The sequence below is a fragment of the Stegostoma tigrinum genome, chromosome 8, assembly GCF_030684315.1.
Source record: "Stegostoma tigrinum isolate sSteTig4 chromosome 8, sSteTig4.hap1, whole genome shotgun sequence".
In the NCBI taxonomy this organism is placed as follows: Eukaryota; Metazoa; Chordata; class Chondrichthyes; order Orectolobiformes; family Stegostomatidae; genus Stegostoma; species Stegostoma tigrinum.
This window is the reverse complement of record NC_081361.1, coordinates 89,084,480-89,104,350: the sequence shown is the minus strand read 5'-3', so window position 1 is coordinate 89,104,350 and position 19,871 is coordinate 89,084,480. Positions and strand designations below refer to the sequence as shown.

The 19,871-nt window shown below is 43.7% G+C and overlaps 2 protein-coding genes across 7 annotated transcripts in view; both read left to right on the top strand.

The window, feature by feature from the left end:
* Positions 1-19,871, top strand: part of LOC125456253 (volume-regulated anion channel subunit LRRC8C) — a 254,835-nt gene that overhangs the window by 15,629 nt on the left and 219,335 nt on the right. For 2 of the 6 annotated variants that reach the window (XM_059648098.1, XM_048539218.2), the window contains exons 2-5: positions 5,898-5,979; positions 6,559-6,600; positions 10,089-10,231; positions 17,128-19,492. In XM_059648098.1, the coding sequence (XP_059504081.1) occupies positions 6,588-6,600; positions 10,089-10,231; positions 17,128-19,419 (2,448 nt within the window). In that variant the 5' untranslated portion in view covers positions 5,898-5,979; positions 6,559-6,587 and the 3' untranslated portion in view covers positions 19,420-19,492. Of the gene's footprint in view, positions 1-3,991; positions 6,601-10,088; positions 10,232-17,127; positions 19,493-19,871 lie in introns of those variants that run through there. The other 4 variants (XM_059648097.1, XM_048539219.2, XM_059648096.1 and 1 more) reach the window with 4 other exon arrangements.
* Positions 19,474-19,871, top strand: part of LOC125456252 (volume-regulated anion channel subunit LRRC8D-like) — a 178,118-nt gene continuing 177,720 nt past the window's right edge. The window contains exon 1 of the mRNA XM_048539206.2: positions 19,474-19,492. Coding sequence (XP_048395163.1) covers positions 19,489-19,492 — 4 coding nt within the window. The 5' untranslated portion in view covers positions 19,474-19,488. The remainder of the gene's footprint in view (positions 19,493-19,871) is intronic.

The window sequence follows — 19,871 nt, the reverse complement described above, 5'->3', positions numbered from 1 at the left end:
CTGGAAAATCCCCAGGTATACTGTCTCAGGTATACTGTCAGGGAAGGGTATAAAGATGGGACAAAATGGAGAAACATAAAAGAATGTGTAAACTCAGGTTGTTCCCGAACCTATAGTGACTGTGTTGCGTTGGAAAGGGTCAGTTGAAAAGTCTCCTGGCTAACTGTTTGCAGCTGGAGAATGAGGGTCATTTGAATAAAAAGTTAGCTTAAATATATGAAAGGGAATGCAGATCTTCACCTCCAGCTTTTTGATGTTCCCTTTATAGGGCTGTGACATGATTCACCTTTTCACTCCTGGTATGTAGCAAAGGGAAAGGGAAATTATTTGGGAAAGGGTGACAATGTCAGACATGCCCATCCAAGGATCTTTTGATCTCTTGCTTTTATTCACACAGTGAGAAATGAATCTGGGCAGGATCAGTTCAGTGTAAGTTGCACCATCAAATTAAACACAAGTCTGCACAAAAAAAACATGCAACTTTATTCAAAATCCCAAAATCGTTAACGCAGGAAAGGAATATAAAAAAAATCAGGACCCATGTTCTAATGAATTAATAAACTCAAAATAACAGAACACAGCAAGTTTCTTCTGGGCTGCCTCTCAGGCAAAGATGATTCCCAAAAAAAACACAGGGAGGGTTGCATTTTACAATATTTTTGGCCAAAACCAAGTTAACACCAAGTTTTTGGAAGAATTTTCACTGTGTGTGATAGAGTCATAGACTTGTAAAGCACAGAAAAGGCCCTTCAGCCCATTGAGTATGCACTGACGATGACTACCACTAAAGGTGCACTAATCCCAGTTTCCTTGTGGTGTGATAAATGTTGTATGTGTGTTTTCTCGTCATACCTTACCAAGTACAACACATTAACTCGCTGCTCTGCCCCATGGCGCTGTCTTACGACATGCTGTTCCCAGAACAACTTGCCACTCACCGGAGAACTGGCAGCGTCCCTTGACCCTGCACCACCTTTTGCCGATTTGCAGCCAGGCAAAGGGTTGGCAGTCTAGCATTGCCCCTCACTGAAGCCATGCTACTCATGGCACGTAGCTAGCTTGGCTGACCCTCGTTCACCTGTACAGTCCTATTCTCTCACTGCTTAACCACCATGTCACACATGCATTAACTGCCTTTAGCTGCGTCCTGTTTGAACACCGTGCTGTTACACCATGAGGTGCCCTGCCACCAGACACATCGCCACTGACACAAGATAACAAAATGTGAAGCTGGATGAACACAGCAGGCCAAGCAGCATCTCAGGAGCACAAAAGCGGATGTTTCGGGCCTAGACCCTTCATCAGAGAGGGGGATGGGGAGAGGGAACTGGAATAAATATGGAGAGAGGGGGAGGCAGACCGAAGATGGAGAGAAAAGAAGATAGGTGGAGAGGAGAGTATAGGTGGGGAGGTCGGGAGGGGATAGGTCAGTCCAGAGAAGACGGATGGGTCAAGGAGGTGGGATGAGGTTAGTAGGTAGGAAATGGAGGTGCGGCTTGGGGTGGGAGGAAGGGATGGGTGAGAGGAAGAGCAGGTTAGGGAGGCAGAGAGAGGCTGGGCTGGTTGTGTGATGCAGTAGGGGGAGGGGACGAACTGGGCTGGTTTAGGGATGTGGTGGGGGAAGGAGAGATTTTGAAGCTTGTGAAGTCCACATTGATACCATGGGGCTGCAGGGTTCACAAGCGGAATATGAGTTGCTGTTCCTGCAACCTTCGGGTGGCATCATTGTGGCACTGCAGGAGGTCCATGATGGACATGTCATCTAAAGAATGGGAGGGAGAGTTAAAATGGTTCGCGACTGGGAGGTGCAGTTGTTTATTGCAAAACGAGCGGAGGTGTTCTGCAAAGCGGTCCCCAGGCCTCCGCTTGGTTTACTCAATGTAGAGGAAGCCACACCGGGTACAGTGGATACAGTATACCACATTAGCAGATGTGCAGGTGAACCTCTGATTAATGTGGAAAGTCATCTTGGGGCCTGGGATGGGGGTGAGGGAGGAGGTGTGGGGGCAAGAGTAGCACTTCCTGCGGTTGCAGGGGAATGTGCCAGGTATGGTGGGGCTGGAGGGGAGTGTGGAGCGAACAAGGGAGTTACGGAGAGAGTGGTCTCTCCGAAAGGCAGACAAGGGTGGGGATGGAAAAGTGTCTTGGGTGGTGGGGTTGGATTGTAGATGGCGGAAGTGTCGGACGATGATGCGTTGTATCCGGAGGTTGGTGGGGTGGTGTGTGAGAACGAGGGGGATCCTCTTGGGGCGGTTGTGGTGGGTGCGGGCTGTGAGGGATGTGTTGCGGGAAATGCGGGAGACGCAGTCAAGGGCGTTCTCGACCACTGCGGGGGGAAAGTTGCGGTCCTTTAAGAGCTTGGACATCTGGGATCTCTCCCCATCCCCCTCTCTGATGAAGGGTCTAGGCCTGAAAAGTCAGCTTTTGTGCTCCTGAGATGCTGCTTGGCCTGCTGTGTTCATCCAGCTTCACACTTTATTATCTTGGATTCTCCAGCATCTGCAGTTCCCATCATCTCTGATACATCCCTACTGACAAGCCTGTCTGTACAAATGGGCATGTGAGTAGGGGGCAGAAGTGACAGCAGTGACTCTGACAGGAGCTCCACTAGGCAAGGCATGGCTGGGATTAGCATGCAGTTCGGCAGTAGGTGTGCATATGCAGTCAGAGTAAGTAATAAACACTGAGTTGCATCCCAATTCGATCCTTGAGTCTGACTCTGAGTACAAAGTGTATGTGGCCTGCAACACTACTTTAGCAGTGTAGTGGAAAGATGCTCTGGTGGTCAGTATGAGGTCAGCAAATGCCAGTTGCAAAGCCCAGAGAAAAAGGGGATGTGTGGCCAGTGCCCAGAAGTTGTGCCCTGAGATGCAGTTTGGTCAGAAGCAACATGGATCTCTTTTGAAGCATGCAGCGAGCTGAATCCTCCAGGTGTCCACTCTGGTTCCAAGCTGTATTTTTGCAATGTCTGGCATGTTTGGTAAGACGTGAAGCTGCATATTAATGAGGTGAGTGAGCTCATTAACTAGGCATTTAACAAGCAATAATCCCCTTGAATGGCAACTCACCACTATGTAGTGGGAAGTGTACTGTTTCTGGGTATAAATACATAAAAAAAACTCAGTGATGAACTCACTGTGCTACTTGTGAAATGTGTAAAAGATGGAATGAGATGCTTGTGTCCAGTTCAGCCACAAATCCGGTCATATCTCATGGCATGCTGATCCTTATGAGATTTCACCCAATGATGTTTCAGTGAAACAAACTAACAAACTCTCCTCTCCACCTGAAACATTGAAGTCAATGGCTGATCAAGAAGGACAAAGGCCAAAGTGAAATTATCTGGTTAGCTCAAGATTTTTGCACTCTATGCTGTTTGCCCATGTGGATGAGTAAAGAGCATGGGTTCAGTTGCTGGCTTGTGCTAAATTAACTCATCATGGCTCAGGAAAGGATAGGGACTTTAATTTGCTTCTTGGCTAGATTTGGGATGGGAAGAGTTCAATTTCCAGGTTTCTACCTCTGACCAATACCAGGTGACCTTGCTGAAAAGTATGCATGTCAGGTCTGGAGAGGATTGGGCCTACTTCTGATGCTTTATCAATGAACTTCCAACGCTAAAGAAGACTAGCTTTGAATTGTGGAAATAATTAAGAGTGCAGTTTATAAGATCTGCTGTGGAACCTGTGGAAAATAAAATCAAAAGAGAAAGCTGTTTGCGACTCTAGAAGACACGCATGTTGAAATTGATGGTATGAAGAAACTATAGATTATTTAGTAGCAAAAGCAGAAATTCCTGGAAAAACTCAGCAGGTCTGGCAGCATCTGTGGAGAAAAATCAGAGTTAATGTTTTGGGTCAAGTGCCCCTTCCTCATAACTGTTCCAAGGAAGGGCCACTCAATCTGAAACATTAGCTCTGATTTTTCTTCACAGATGCTGCCAGACCTGCTGAGCTTTTCCAGCAATTTCTGCTTTTGTTTCTTATTTATAGCATCCACTGTTCTTTGAGTTTTTATTATGGATTATGTGTATTTATTTCAGAGATTCTTGAGTGCTTTGATTGTCAGAATGGCTTTATGAAAGGGAAATCTTGTCCTGCTAATTCTTGAGAGCTTTGAAAGGAAATCCAAACCCTAGTGGATAGAGAGGAACCAGTAGATGTGTTATATTTAGATTTCCAGAAGATGTTTAACAAGCTGCCTCACAAAATGTTAAGCCATAAGTTCAGGACCCATGTTATTGGAGTTGGTATATTGGCATGGATAGGGACTTGGCTCATGGGCCAGAAACAATAAATGGGATAAAGGGTTCTTTTTCAGGTTGGCAGATGTTCCATAGGGTTTAGCGCTGGGGCTGCAACAATTCACAGTATAGATTAATAACTTGGAGAAAGAAAATAAATGTTCTGTAACCAAATTTGCAGATGACTGAAAAAAAAAATGGGTGGAAAGGCAGGCTGTGAAAGACATGCCGACAGTTTAGAGAGGTTAAGTAAGTGGGGAAAAACACTGACAATGGTGTATAATGTGAAAAAATGTGAAGTTGTTTGTCTTGGAAGGAGAAACAAAAAAACAGACTATTGTTTCAATGCAGAGAAAAAAAACTACAGAAGGCTGCAATACAAAGAGTATTGGGGGTAACACAGTATGGAGCTGGAGGAACACAGCGGGCCAGGCAGCATCAGAGGGGCAGGGAAGCTAACCTTTTGGGCCAGGACCCTTCTTCAGAAAATGTCTTGATCTTGTGGTACTTGTGCATGAAACACAGAAAGCAAGCACACAGGGTGCAACAGGTAATCAGGAAGACCAATGAAACGTTGGCCTTCATTTCAAGGGGGTTGGAGTCTAAGTGAGGAAGTCTTACTGCAACTGTACAAGATGCTGGTGAGACCACATCCGGAGTACAGTGAGCAGTTTTAGTCCCCTTATTTGACAAAATATATCATTATTTGGAGGCAGTTCAAAGAAGGTTCACTTGGCTGATCCTAGCTATGGAGGAAGTGTATAACGAGCAAAGGCTGAACAGGTTGGGACTCTACTCACTGGAATTTAGAAGACTGAGAGGTGAATTCATTGAAACATAATGAATTCTTAAGGGGCTTGACAGGGTAAAAGCTGAGAGGATGGTTCCCCTCATGGGAGATTGTAGGACCAGAAGGCAGAGTCTCAGAATAAAGGGGTACCAATTTAAGACTGAGATGAGGAGGAATTTCTTCTCTCAGAGGTTTGTGAGTCTTTGGAACTCCTGCAACAGAGAGCTGTGGGAACAGAGTTCTTTATGTATGTTTAAGGCTGAGATAGATACATAGATAGAATCTTGATCAGTAGGAAAATCAAGGGTTATGGGGAAATGGCAGGAAAGTGAACATGAGAAATGTTGGATCAGCCATGATCCTACTAAATGGCAGAGCAGACTTGAAGGGCCAATTGGCTTACTCCTGTTTCTACTTCTTACGGTCTTCATAGATTATGTTCTGAACATGGGGGAGCATAGTATTTATTACAAGTTGCTCTGCTCTGGAATGAACATCGAACAGATTCAATGAAGGCTTTCTAAAGGGAACTAAATTAAAACTTGGCAAAAGGAAATAATTGTGAGGTTGTGGGAAAGAGCAAGAAAGTTGGACTAAGTAGATAGATTCTTTCAAAGACCATACCCAAATAGCACTAGGCCAAATCATCTGCTACATGCTGTATCTTTCCAAGATTATATGTCATTTCGCAAATATTAGTCATAACTATACTGAACATTAGCTGTGTGTATGAAATACTTTTCGGTATGAACTGCTTTGGAGCCAAGAACAAGTTCTGAAACTTGTCAGCTGGATGTTTTTTTTATTGTACTGTTTATTTTTCCATTCCTTTTTGCAAGTAGCTTTACCTCTTGTGTTTGGCAGAGTTTGTTGAGTGTGCTGTTGACAGAGATCTAGGGAAAGAAATCTTTGGTGGCTGTTGTAAGAAGACATACTTCACCTGTGGGTAAGTGTAAAAGCTCATTTAAATTACAAACGCGGCCTGGGATTGCTAACACTGGAGTCTGGTGCTGTCGTTGATACAGATGGTTAGAAAGTGCTACTTCTCTACAAGGGGCAGAATGTAAAATGCAGCTCAAGCCGGTTCAATGGCGCAACATGAAATCATTTCCAACTCTCAGAGCAGAGGAGAGGGATCTTCACTTAGCGTCTAACAATCTTGTATTTAATTTTGGAAATATTTTGTATTGATTTGAGGTGTCTTAATTGGCAAGTAGTTTCCTTCGGTAGATTTGACTTCCCAGAAGGTTAAGAAAACAGTAAAACTTGCAAATGAAACACACTGGTCTGAGTCATCTTGTATAGTTCAAAATGGATCTCCAGTATGACCAGTCGACTCAAAGTCTTTTCTTATTGGCTTTTTCCTCTGGGTCAGTATTGAAAGAGAGACACTAAACCGGAGAGTTTTTTTTATTTATTCATATGGGTTTCCAATTCAGACTATTGCGTGGGTACATTTTCTGAATCCAAATTAACTAAAAGTTCAAGCATTTATTTATTTGTTTACTTATTTTCTTTTCGGCAGATTGGAAACCATTTGCTCCTAATCGCTAGATGTTGGTCCCACGTGCGTACTTGTGACTCTGTTTTGTTATGCATGCTACAAAAGCCGAGACCCTGTATAAGAAAGAGCTCATTAGCTATCTGTGAAAGACAGATGCTGACCTTTAATCACTAATGGTTAAGAGTGACAGTAGGTTGGGAAAGCAAGGCTGATGACCACTAAGAAAAGGCTGGTACTGCTTTGTTGCTGTGGTCGGATAAATGTTCCTCATTCACATGACTTACCCTGGGCCTGCTAATGGTAGCTTTAGTGGGAGACAGTGTGGAGGAGGTGAGTGAGAGCCTCCCTCTGTGCTGGGATATTGGGTGGCCTCAGAATAATATTCCCAGACTCAAACATTCTTCTGACATACATTGTTAAGAATGATGGTACTAGAAAGCCTATCATCCATAGAAGCATACTCCAGCATGAGGAAACACATGAAAAGATAGAATTACAAACTGGGACCAGGCATCGGGTCAGTGAGTGAATACATCATGCGACAGATGGATTAATGCATCTCACAGTACAGACACAAGACATGTACCAGTGCTTGTGAATGAGGTCACATTTCTGCTGTAACTCTAATCATTATGAATTTGGTCACGACCTTCTTTCAATCATTCCGTTCTCCAGCAGAACCACTATCATCACGCTATGACCATGCAAGCTCACTTCGAACCATCTGCTGTGTCAACTCCAGTAAGAGCTCTGGTTCTAAAATCAGTGCTGCCACCATAATCAAGAAGTGTGTTTTTGAACCTACCTCTACCTTTAATCGCTCAACTTCCACCTGCTTCTTCTTCCCCTTGGCATTCTCATCACGTTCACACAAAGAACACAATCTCCACCTTACCATTTATTACATTCCTGCCCTTACACTTTTACTTTTGAGGGAAACTCCATCCAGCTCTCCATCACCTCAAATGTCCAGTTCTGGTCCACATTATTAGTATGAGCTTTGTTCTGGGCTTTCACTAATGACCTTATTACTAATGTTACATATCTTGACGATGTCCTGGAATCATCTGTGCTTACCATAGAAATTTTTGAAGCATTTGATATGACTTGTGTTGAACAAATTACTACTGAATAGCTTCTCATCAATGTTTGTAACTACCTCATTTTCTTGGGAAGTACTCTGTCTATGCTGTATTTGATAAATTCTTCATTCCTGATTCATTATTTCCTAGATCTTCACCACTCAATTCCTTCTTAGTATCAATGATCTCCTCTACGCAGCTTTTGACTACCCTCTGATGATTTGATTCTAGATTTTAGCAAATTCCTGCAGAGCTTTGGTTGTCAAGGGCATGTAAACACGGTACCCCTCAATGCATTGCTGGTTTGCCTCATCCTCAGCAGCTCTCTAACTCCAAAGAAAACAGTAAAAAAAGTTAATAAAGTGTGAAGCTGGATGAAGGGTCTAGGCCCGAAACGTCATCTTTTGTGCTCCTGAGATGCTGCTTGGCCTGCTGTGTTCATCCAGCTCCACACTTTGTTATCTTGGATTCTCCAGCATCTGCAGTTCCCCTTACCCCGGTTTAAAAAATTAATCCTCTGAAGGGTCAGTTCCTTCAAGTGCCACGAGACCAACCAGCAGCCTATGCTTCTGATGGTGCCATCTCCAGCTCTTTTATTGATATCCCTTGTCAAACAACCTGTTCAGACCTCAGAATTATTTACTTTAATCTTCCAAGATTATTGCTCCACTTTTCCATTGTCAGATACACCTCAATGTCCACTAGCTGGTATTCTCAAAAGAGGTTGTGCTATTGTCCTATAAATCTAGACAAGGTACCATAAAATGCTTATAACCATGTTTCTTTTTCTCTCTCTACCCTCAAGGGTAAGTGCTGCCTACACCCTTCATTTTTGTTACATTTATGCCTCTTATCCTAAGTGCTCTCCCTCCTCCCCCATCCTAAAGAACCATTACCATTCTCTCTTGTTCCTTCTTACATCCTTCAGGCCTTCATTACCTGTACTTAACACCAGCTACCCCTGATATGCCTCATCCATTTCTCTCCTCGATCCTTCACCTTAACTGCTCAGTTTGAAGTAACTTGTTCCATCACGTAGATGTACTGAACAGGGGCTGACTGTGACAATAAGCAGAGAGGATAGATGGGAAAATTACAAAGCTAAATAGCAACTAATTGAGGAATGAAAATAAGATTCTGTCAACAAAGCAAGGTATTACATTACAGATGAATAAAAGAAGGATTCATGTTGTATAAGATGTTCTCTTGTGGTACATCACTGTCTCTGAACCAGGCAATTTCAAGGTTCATATACCACTCCAGGACTTGATGCTCAAGCAAGGCCAAACAGGCTGAGTGTTAGCCTTCCAACACATGCCATTGACAGGCATAAAGAGCTGGCGAGGTTCCCAGTCAATCCTGCGATGGAAAGAATACTGGAGCCTCTACCATCACTATCAATACAAACCAGCAGCAGGAATACATTCATTGAGACTGCTCTGCTATTCATTGAGATAGTGATTAATCTGAATGCACCATGCTTTTGCCTCCCTACCATAACCTCCGCCCCCTTGCAAAAGTCTCTCCAGACAACAGCATGCATGCAACAAGTGCAATTTGCCCCTCCCCCATGTAAACTGTAACGCACTACCCCAGAATAGAAGCCTTTGATGTCTGGGACCTGGTGATAAAATTATTCTGGGCAGCCTTGATTCACTTCCTTTCAGGTTTTCTACATGTATTTAGCACAGGTCTGCAGCAAATCATACCGAGTAGCTGGGTCATTGGTGAAAGGTGAAGTTTCAGCAGACTGAACTTCCTCACCTTCACCAGACCTCTGCTAATAACCTCCTTTCAATTGTTAGTTAATTAGGTAGCAAAAGAAGCATAAATTAAAGGCAATGTACCCATGTAAAAACCAATTCAGTTGCCTGTTTTAATACAAGGCACAGAAAATTGATGTCACACTTGATGAACCGATGTTGAATATCCAATTTTGAAATTCTTACGCTGCAACTTCCAAAAAATGCATATAGCACTTTATAAATTCTCAGTGGGAACTGGAAATCAGTTTGCAATCAATAATGTACTTTTGATGTGTTGTTACTGCTGTAAAATATTAATTCAACCTTGTCTGTGCCACATTATATTGATACATATGCCTATGACCCCATGACCATATTAAATTATTTTAGCAGCTGGTCACATATTAAAGGCGTTTGGAATGGCTCTTATACCATAATACATTTTACAAAAAAAATGTGTCCGCATGGATGGGATGTGTGGGATGACACAGCTGTATCCATTTGTGCAAAAGTACTATAAGTAAAATTTCCCATTGAATAAATAGTGTTGAGATGGGCAGCTCCCTGTCATTCACATTCCATGAGCAACAGAACAAAACTAACTTTCAGCTCAACTGTCATGTGTGCAAATTCAGCTTCGATCACTTAACAACTAACAAATATGGAGTCACTTATGATCATATAGGTTTTCATTTTTTTTTAAACATTCTTCTTATTTTGACAGGAAATATGATTCCAGTCACCGAGTTTAAGCAGTTTACTGACCATCAGCCTGCATTTAGAGTGTTGAAACCATGGTGGGACGTCTTCACTGACTACATCGCCATTGCCATGTTGATGATTGGTGTGTTCGGATGCACATTACAGGTATGTCTGCAATGATTTTAAGAGCTAATGTTAATTATTTTAGTTAACTTTAGCCACTCTTCTTCTATTCCAAGCTGATTATGATTCTCCTGTTTCATGAGCCTCAATTTTGTTAACCTATGGAATGTTTTACGACACTATCTTTAAATCCATATAAACAGCATCTATTGCACTAGCTGCGTCAGTCGCCTCTCTGTGAGTTCACAAAAGAATTCAACTGGAAGAGTCAAATATAATTTGTCTTTTACAAATCACTGTGCTGGCCCCCCTCAATTATATCAAACCTCTCTCATTGAGTTATTTATTTCTTTGTTGCGTCTAAAACCTTGCTGACCACTGATGTGAAACTGACCGGCTGTTAGCTATGAGGAAAGTCCTTACAACTGTCCTGGAACAAATTGCCATAAATACCACTCCACAATCCTCTGGAACCTCCTGTGTATTGAGGAACATTTTGAAGCAATCAACCATTGTCGTTGTTTGTCAATATCCTGTTCGCTGGTTAACACAGTGGAATTATATTTCCTAGCCGAGTCCTACACCTCAGAATATTTCAGTCTGTATTGAGCAAGTTCCCATTTTTAACAAAGGTTTGAATTATCTTAATTGTTCAGCTTTCCCCATTTCACTAATGTCATGAGAAAGAATGAAGAGCAATTAGAAGGTTTACTAACTGCATCACAGAAGCTGTATTCTGTGGCATTGGACTGTGTGCTACTTACTTACTTTTGCAGCCTCTTGGCTTTCTCTGTATTGCCTGCAAAGAATTAGGCTAGTGAATAATAAAGGAAGGATATTCATAAGCGGGTTCAGAAGAGATTTACCTGGATGTTGACAGGTATGGTAGATTTGAGTTATAGAGGAAGGCTGGATAGGCTGGGATTTTTTTCAAATGGAGCATAGGAGGTTGGGAGGCAAAAGAAGTTTATAAAATAATGAGGGGTATAGATAGAGTGAATGGTAGGGTCTTTTCCCTAGATTGGGGTATTTCAAGAGTACGGGGCACATTTTTAAGTTGATAGGAGAGAGATTTATAAAAGACAAGAGGGACAACCTTTTTACTAATGTGTGCAGTGAACTGCCTGAGGAAGTGGTGGATGTGGGTACAGTTACAATGTTTAAAAAACATTTAGATAGGTACATGAATAGGAAAGGTTTGAAGGGATATGGGCCAGGAGCAGGCAGATGGGTCTAGTTTAGTTTGGGATTATGTTCAGCATGGACTGGTTGGACCTAAGGGTCTGTTTCTGTGCTGTATGACTCAGTGACCCTATGGCATATCCTCATGATACATGGCTGAAGATCTTGGTGATGTGGATTCTCCCAAAGGAGGAGAGCTTTGGCCTTGAAGTCATCGTTGCGAGTTATGAGTCAGGTACGAGCGATTTACCACAAGGATTAATTCTGGGTCCTCTTCTATTTGTGATTTTTGTAAATGATTTGGATGTAGGAGTGGAAGGGTGGACTAGTAAGTTTGCAGACAAAACAAGAGTGGGTCGAGTTGTGCACAGTGCGCAGGGCTGTTCTAGGTTATAAAGGGACATTGATAGGATGCAGAGCTGGGCTGAGAAGTGGCAGATGGAGTTTAACCCTGAAAGGTGTGAGGTGATTCATTTTGGGAGGACAAACTTGAAAGCAGAATACAGGGTTAATGGAAGGATTCTTGGCAGTGTGGAGGAGCAGAGGGATCTTGGGGTTTATGTCCACAGTTCCCTGAAAGCTGCCACCCAGGTGGATAGAGTTGTTAAGAAGGCATATGGTATGTTAGCTTTCATTAATAAAGGGATTGAGTTCAAGAGCCGTGAAGTTATGCTCCAGCTATACAAAAGCCTAGTTCATAGAACATAGAACAATACAGCACAGAACAGGCCCTTCGGCCCTCGATGTTGCGCTGACCTGTGAACTAATCTAACCCCCTCTCCCTATACTATCCCATCATCATCCAAATGCTTATCCAAGGACTGTTTAAATGCCCGTAATGTGGCTGAGTTAACTACATTGGCAGGCTCTCTGATGAAGGGTCGAGGCCTGAAATGTCAGCTTTTGTGCTCCTGAGATGCTGCTTGGCCTGCTGTGTTCATCCAGCTCCACACTTTGTTATCCTCTGGGATTATGGTGACTTTACCTTCATTAGATTACCGTTAGCCTGTAGAATCAATGACATTCCAGTGAATGTGCTGGACATATATGAGTAATAATACATTAAATTCTGCATATTTGATTGTATTAAGGTATTTGAATATTGCTTAATAGTTGAATGAAGTTTCGCTAATTTGCAGGTTGAATAGTTTGAACTTGCAGATTATCAATGATTCTCACTCATAGTTAGGAATGTGCTGCCATCTGCTGGATTGCAAGGGCACTGTTGAAAGGAGCTTGCTGCAGTGTGACAGGCTGTTCCTGGAACTTGCATTGTAATCCTATTTGGTGCCTAATGTTCACAATTTCCCCTGAGAATTTTCATACAACAAAATAAATCAGAATAAATCATAAATAAATATTTATGTGCTTGTTGACTGTTGGTTTTTCTCAGGATCATAACTAAAACAATGATTCTTTGGTAAATTTCAATTATTTCCTTAATTCCATGAAAAGCACATGTTTAACAAAAAACTCTGCAGCACGATAGGTATTTCAGTGGGTAGCAGTCTAGCCTCTGAATCAGAAGGTTCTTGCTTTACGTCCCAGCCAGATAGTCTCGGGAGTGATGTTGGGTGGCACAAAAGACCCCAGGCACTAGGACAATAGATAAAGCTGAAGCGTTTTCAACTAGAAGTGCCAAATGGATGATCCATCTTGGCCTAGCCCACTGGCCCCCAGTATCACAGATACCAGTCAATTTGATTCACTCTACATGACACCAAAAGAACAGCTGGGGGCAGTGAATACTGCAAATAGCAATGGGCCCTGACCACATTCTGGCATTAGTACTGAAGACCTGCGCTCCAGAACGTGCGGAACACCTAGCTGAGCTGTTCCAGTGCAACCACAGAATTGGCACCTACCCAACATTGTGGAAAGTTGTTTCAGAGATAGTAGGAACTGCAGATGCTGGAGAATCTGAGATAACAAGGTGTAGAGCTGGATGAACACAGCAGGCCAAGCAGCATCTTAGGAGCAGGAAAGCTGACGTTTCGGGCCTGGACCCAAAGTTGCCCAGGTTATGTCCTCTTCACAAAAAGCAGGACAAATCCAACCTGGTCAGTTACCGCTTCATCAGTCTACTCTCGATCATCAGTAAAGTGATGGAAGGTTTGGACTCATAGAGTCGTACAGCACAAAAACCGACCCTTCAGTCCAATTTGTCCATGCCAAACAGATATCCTCAACAAAATCTAGTCCAGTATCTGGCTCCTATCCCTCAATACTTCCTATTCATTTACCCATCCGGATGCCTTTTAAATGTTGTAATTGTACCAGCCTCCACCACTTCCTCTGGCAGCTCATTCCATACCCTCACCATTCTGTGTGTGAAAAAGTTTCCCCTTAGGGCGACCTTATTTCCCTTCTCACCTTAAACCTCTGCCCTCTAATTTTGGACACCCCCACCCCAAGGAAAAGACCTTAGCTATTCACCTTACCCATGCTCCTCATGATTTTATAAACCTCTGTAAGCTCACTCCTCAGCCTCCAACACTCCAGGGAAAATAGCCCCAGCCTAATCAGCCTCGCCCTATAGCTTAAACCCTCTGACCCTGGCAACATCCTTGTAAATCTTTTCTGAACCCTTTCAAGTTTCACAACGTCTTTCCTATAACAGGGAGACCAGAATTAAACATCATAGTCAAAAGGTGGCCTCACCAATGTCATGTACAGCCACAACATGACGTGCTAACTCCAATACTCAATACACTGACCAATAATGGAAAGCATACCAAATACCTTCTTCACTACCCTGCCCTCCTCCGACTCCACTCTGAATGAACTATGAGCGTGCACCCCAAGGTCTCTTTGTTCAGCCACACTCCCCAGGACCTTACCAATAAATTGTAAGTCCTGCCCTGATTTGCCTTTCCAAAATGCAGCACCTCACATTTGTCTAAATTAAACTCCATCTGCCACTCCTCGGAACATTAGCCCATCTGATTCAGATCCTGTTGTACTCTGAGGTAACCTCTTTCGCTGTTCACTACACCTCCAATTTTGCTGTCGCCTGCAGACTTACCAACTGTACCTCCTGTTATCAACAGTATTATCAAGCAGTACTTGCACAGCAAAAACTTGCTCACCGATGCCCAGTTTGGATTCCGCCTAATATGATCTCAGTTCTGCCTGATATAAATGAAAAGCAAACGTGCACCAATAAAATACAATTCTGAGGAAGGGTCACTTGACCCAAAACATTCACTCTGATTTCTGCCCACAGATACTGCCAAACCTGATTTGATTTGATTGATTTATTGTCACATGTACCGAAATGCAGTGAGAAGTTTTGTTTACGAGCAGTAAATCACAGATCACAGGAAGGATGTACAGATCATAAAGACTTAGAGGCATACAGATTACATTGCAGGTTACATTATTTCAGGCTTGAGTCCTTTCAACAGTCTGATAACAGCTGGAAAGAAGCTGTTGCTGAACCTGCTTGTGCATGTGTTCAGGCTTCTGTGTCTTCTGCCTGACAGAGGAAGTCTTAGGAAGTCATTACCAATGGGTCTTTGATGATGTTGGCCACCTTTCCCAGCAGCAAGCCATGTAACTAGAGCCAGTGGATGCCAAGTTGGCTTCCATGATCATCTGGGCTCTGTATACCATCTTCTGTAGTCTACAGTCCTGGGCAGAGCAGTTGCCATACCAGCCATTATGTGCCCAGACAGTTTGCTTTCAGTGGTGCATCTGTTGGAGTTGGTGAGGGACATTATGGATGTGCCAAATTTCCTGAGCCGCCTGAGGAAGAAGAGGCATTGTTGTGCTGAGCTTTTCCAGCAATTTCAGTGTTTGTTTCTGATTTACAGCATCCTTCTTTCGGTTTCTTTTTAGATGTTTACAGTTGTTCGGTTGTGCAGAACTTGAGATTTTCTGAAAAAGGATATTATTTTCAAAGCTTTACATCATGCCTTCATCAGGACATATTTTCAAGAATATAGTCTCTGTCAGTTGGAACCCTCTTCCAAGCCGCTAGTACACTTATGCACTGTAATTATTGTTTTTTCCCTTGAGTTTGTATGCTTGCAAAATTATTTGCAAAACATGAACTCTGTTTCTCTCTCCACGGATGCTGCCAGATCTGCAGAGTTTCTTTGGCAGTTTCTGTTTTTTGCTCAGAAGCAACTTACTTGCTTAGAGAGTGTGAAATGATGGACTTGACTAATGGAATGATTGAAATGGTATCAATGCATTTAAACATGTGATGAAGTTTGGAAATAAGGAGAGAGTGGACAACTTAATGAAAGGCAGGACACTAGGAAGCTCAAAGGAACAAATGGATCTTATGGTCCTTGCCCACGGAGGCTACAAGAAGGTTAATCAGGTGGTTAAGAAAGCCTTTGTCAATCACGCCATAGATACTGGCTCATGAAGGCAGCTCACCACCAACTTCTCAGGGGCAACTAGGGACGGGCAAGAAATGCTGGCCCAGCCAGTAATGCCCACATCCCACAAAATTAACAAATTTTTTGAAAATTACTATAAGAGCAGGTAGGTCATGTTGGAACTGTGCAAGACTTTGGTTCGGCCACAGCTTGAGTATTGTGTGCAGTGTTCTAGTCACCCCACTATAAAAAGGCTGTGATTGCACTGGAGGGGGTGCAGAGGATGCAAATGCCTGGGTTGAGGCATTTTAGCTATGAAGTGAGGCTGGATAGGCCCAGGCTATTGTTTCTTGAGCACAGAAGTCTGAGGTGGAATGCCAGCGGAGTGTAAAAGATTATGAAGGGCGCAGATAGGGTGAGTAGAAAGCAGTGTTCCCCATTGCTGAAGGGTCAGTAATGAGGGGGCATAATGATAAGGTGAATGGCATGAGGTTGAATTGAGATTTGAGAAAAAAATTGGGAGGGCAGTGTGGGCAGGAAACCTCACAACCTCTATTATATACGTGGCTAAGCACTTGGACATGAACGCTGAGGACTGAGTGCTGGAAAGTGCGATTAGTGTGGATCGATTGGTACAGAGCCAATGGGCAGAAGGGCCTCTTCTACACTATATGACTCTTTGACTCTAAGGGATAGTAGTTTTGCTCATCTGAGGTATTAGTAGGAAGGTCCTGTTTCGCTTGCCTGGACTGATAGGGTTGAATGGCCTATTTCTGGACCTTTTTGTTCAATGTAATCCTATGTCCTGACCAATTCTTCACTAATCTCATAAAAAGAACAAATTTGTTTTTTTGTTGGCATTTTGTGTCTGTGGGATCTTCCTTTGCGCACATTGTACTTCCTTTTCCTCTCAGACAGCTCTTTGTGTAATTCTTCCTTTACAGAACAGTGGAGACAGGCCCATTAAACCTGGTTAAGTCTGTGTTAGATTCAGGATTGACAAGGGAGTCCGAAGGCTGTAGCACGTGGCCAGGAGAGTAAAGTCGAGGCCACAATTAGATCAGCCATGATCCTATCAAATAGCAGAGCAGATCTGAAGGGCTGCGCAGTCAGCTCTGGCTTCTAGATTCCTATGCATGTTCATTACAATGCTTCAAAATGAGTTATTTGACTGTAAGGTACCTTTGCGATCTGAAAGCCTTTATGTAAACAAAAGTTAATTCTTTGTTGTGAGCAAATCCATGTTAATGTTTTTATAGTCAATAGTAACTAAGTGAAAAGCTGAGATCAGCCTTGGCACAGACTGACCTCTTTTTGTCCTTTAATCGCCCTGATTATATGATGCATTGATAAGTATTCTAATTAAACTTGCTGGAAGGTTGTACCTTCTAATGACATGTTTCTCTTTACCTGTCTCTTTCCCAGGTCATGCAAGACAAGATCATTTGCCTCCCGAAACGCATCTCACCCCACAATCTTCACCCTGTTCAAAATCAAACACTGGTCAACATTACCTCGGGTCAGTTTGTGACACCAGCGATGTTGCCATTATCACGCCCAACCTCTCGCGCTACAATTGAAATGAAGGGACTGAAAACTAATCTTGACCTTCAGCAGTACAGCTTTATCAACCAAATGTGCTATGAGCGTGCCCTGCATTGGTATGCTAAGTATTTCCCCTATCTCGTCCTGATACACACACTGATCTTCATGCTGTGCAGCAACTTCTGGTTCAAATTCCCTGGGTCCAGCTCGAAGATCGAGCACTTCATCTCAATCCTAGGCAAGTGCTTCGACTCGCTGTGGACCACCCGCGCCCTGTCCGAGGTCTCCGGAGAAAATCCCGAGGAGAAGGACCATAAGAGCAGCCAGAAGAGTCACCAGGTTCGGGTGGCACCGGGATTGCCCAACGCCGAAAGCAACCTGGTGAAAACGCAGTCCTTGCGCTCCATTCCCGAGAAGATAGTGGTGGAGAAGCCAACGGTCAGCGCTCTGGACAAAAAGGAAGGGGAGCAGGCAAAGGCACTGTTTGAAAAAGTCAAGAAGTTCCGACTGCACGTGGAGGAAGGGGACCTTCTGTACTCCATGTATGTCCGTCAGACTATTATTAAAGTCATCAAGTTTGTTTTTATCATTGCATATAACAGTATCCTGGTCTCTAAGGTCAACTTCACCGTGGATTGCGAGGTCAACATTCAGGAGATGACTGGCTACTGTAAGTTTTCCTGCAATCACACCATGGCCCACCTGTTCTCCAAGCTGTCAATCTGCTATCTGTGTTTTGTCAGCGTTTATGGCCTCACCTGCCTATACACCCTGTACTGGCTCTTTTACCGATCCCTTAAAGAATATTCCTTCGAGTATGTCCGCCAAGAGACTGGGATCGATGACATCCCAGATGTGAAAAATGACTTTGCTTTCATGCTGCACCTGATAGACCAGTACGACCCCTTATACTCCAAGAGGTTTGCAGTCTTCCTGAGCGAGGTCAGCGAGAACAAGCTGAAGCAGCTGAACCTGAACAACGAGTGGACCCCAGATAAGCTCCGGCAGAGGCTGCAAATGAATGCTCAGAACCGGCTGGAGTTGCAGCTGTTCATGCTGTCAGGTTTGCCGGACACAGTGTTTGAGCTGACCGAGTTGCAGTCTCTCAAGCTGGAGATCATCAACAACGTCACCATCCCAGCCACCATTGTGCAGCTTGTGGACCTTCAGGAGCTCTCCCTGCACCAGTGCTCCGTCAAGATCCACAACGCCGCCCTGGCTTTCCTGAAGGAGAACCTCAAGGTCTTGCGAGTCAAGTTCGATGATGCCCGCGAGCTCCCACACTGGATGTACGGGCTGAAGAGTTTGGAAGAGTTGCATCTTCAAGGCTCTTTGAGCCCTGACCTCTCCAAGAACATCACACTGGAGTCCTTGAGGGAACTCAAAAGTCTCAAGGTGCTTTGCATCAAAAGTAACCTGAGCAAAATCCCACCCACCATCGTTGAAACTTCCAGCCATCTTCAAACACTGCGCATTCAAAATGATGGCACCAAACTGGTGATGCTCAACAGCTTGAAGAAAATGGTGAACCTCACTGAGCTGGAGCTCATCCACTGTGACCTGGAGCGAATACCCCATGCTGTCTTCAGCCTGATTAATCTTCAGGACCTGGACTTGAAGGAGAATAATCTGAAATCCGTCGAGGAAATCATCAGCTTTCAGCATTGCCGCAAGCTCACCTGCCTCAAGATGTGGCACAACAGCATAACTCACATCCCGGAGCATATCAAGAAGCTGTCGAGCCTTGAGCGTCTCTACTTTAACCACAACAAGATTGAGGTACTGCCCTCGCATCTTTTCCTGTGCAACAAGCTGAGGTCCTTGGACCTGGGCTACAACGATATCCGGTTCATTCCGCCCGAGATAGGTGTCCTCCAAAGCCTGCAGGACTTCACCATCACCGGCAATAAAGTGGAGAGCCTGCCCGACGAGCTGTACTTCTGCAAGAAGCTGAAGACGCTGAGAATTGGCAAGAACAACCTGTCCGTCCTGTCCCCGAAGATCGGCAACTTGACGCACCTCACCGTGCTGGAGCTGAAGGGCAACCATTTTGAGGGTCTGCCCGCAGAGCTGGGGGCATGCCGGGCACTGAAGCGAAGTGGCCTATTGGTGGAGGATGCCTTGTTTGACGTGTTGCCATCTGACATCAGGGAACAAATGAAGACGGAATAGAATGTGGTCAAAAAGGACAGTCTAAATGTCAGCCATTTTGTCACCACTTTTAGAATCACGTGACCCTTGATGGGTGAGTCTGGCCGTGAGCTGGTTGTGGTCTCCTTTTCTTTGCTTGTTTTCCTTTCAAATTGTATAACTCAAGAGAGTCACTGCCAACATTTTTTACATTAATCTTGTATTTTATAATCTGTCATGTTCCTTTTAGCTGCACTTTGTGAAACATCTGATGGAATTAGAGCGGATTGAGTAATTAGCAGCTTGCCTGTGTTGTTGTTAACAAATTTTAAGTGATGGATTTTAGTGCATTACAAAACCTTTGGCTTTTTGCCAGAGAAACGTGACCAGAACAGACCATGGCCTTCCCACACTGTGAGGAAGTTATCAGTGTGGATATGACTGACAGAAATCTCTGTCTGTGAACTTGTAACCAGCCTTTTTTTTAGAAAAAA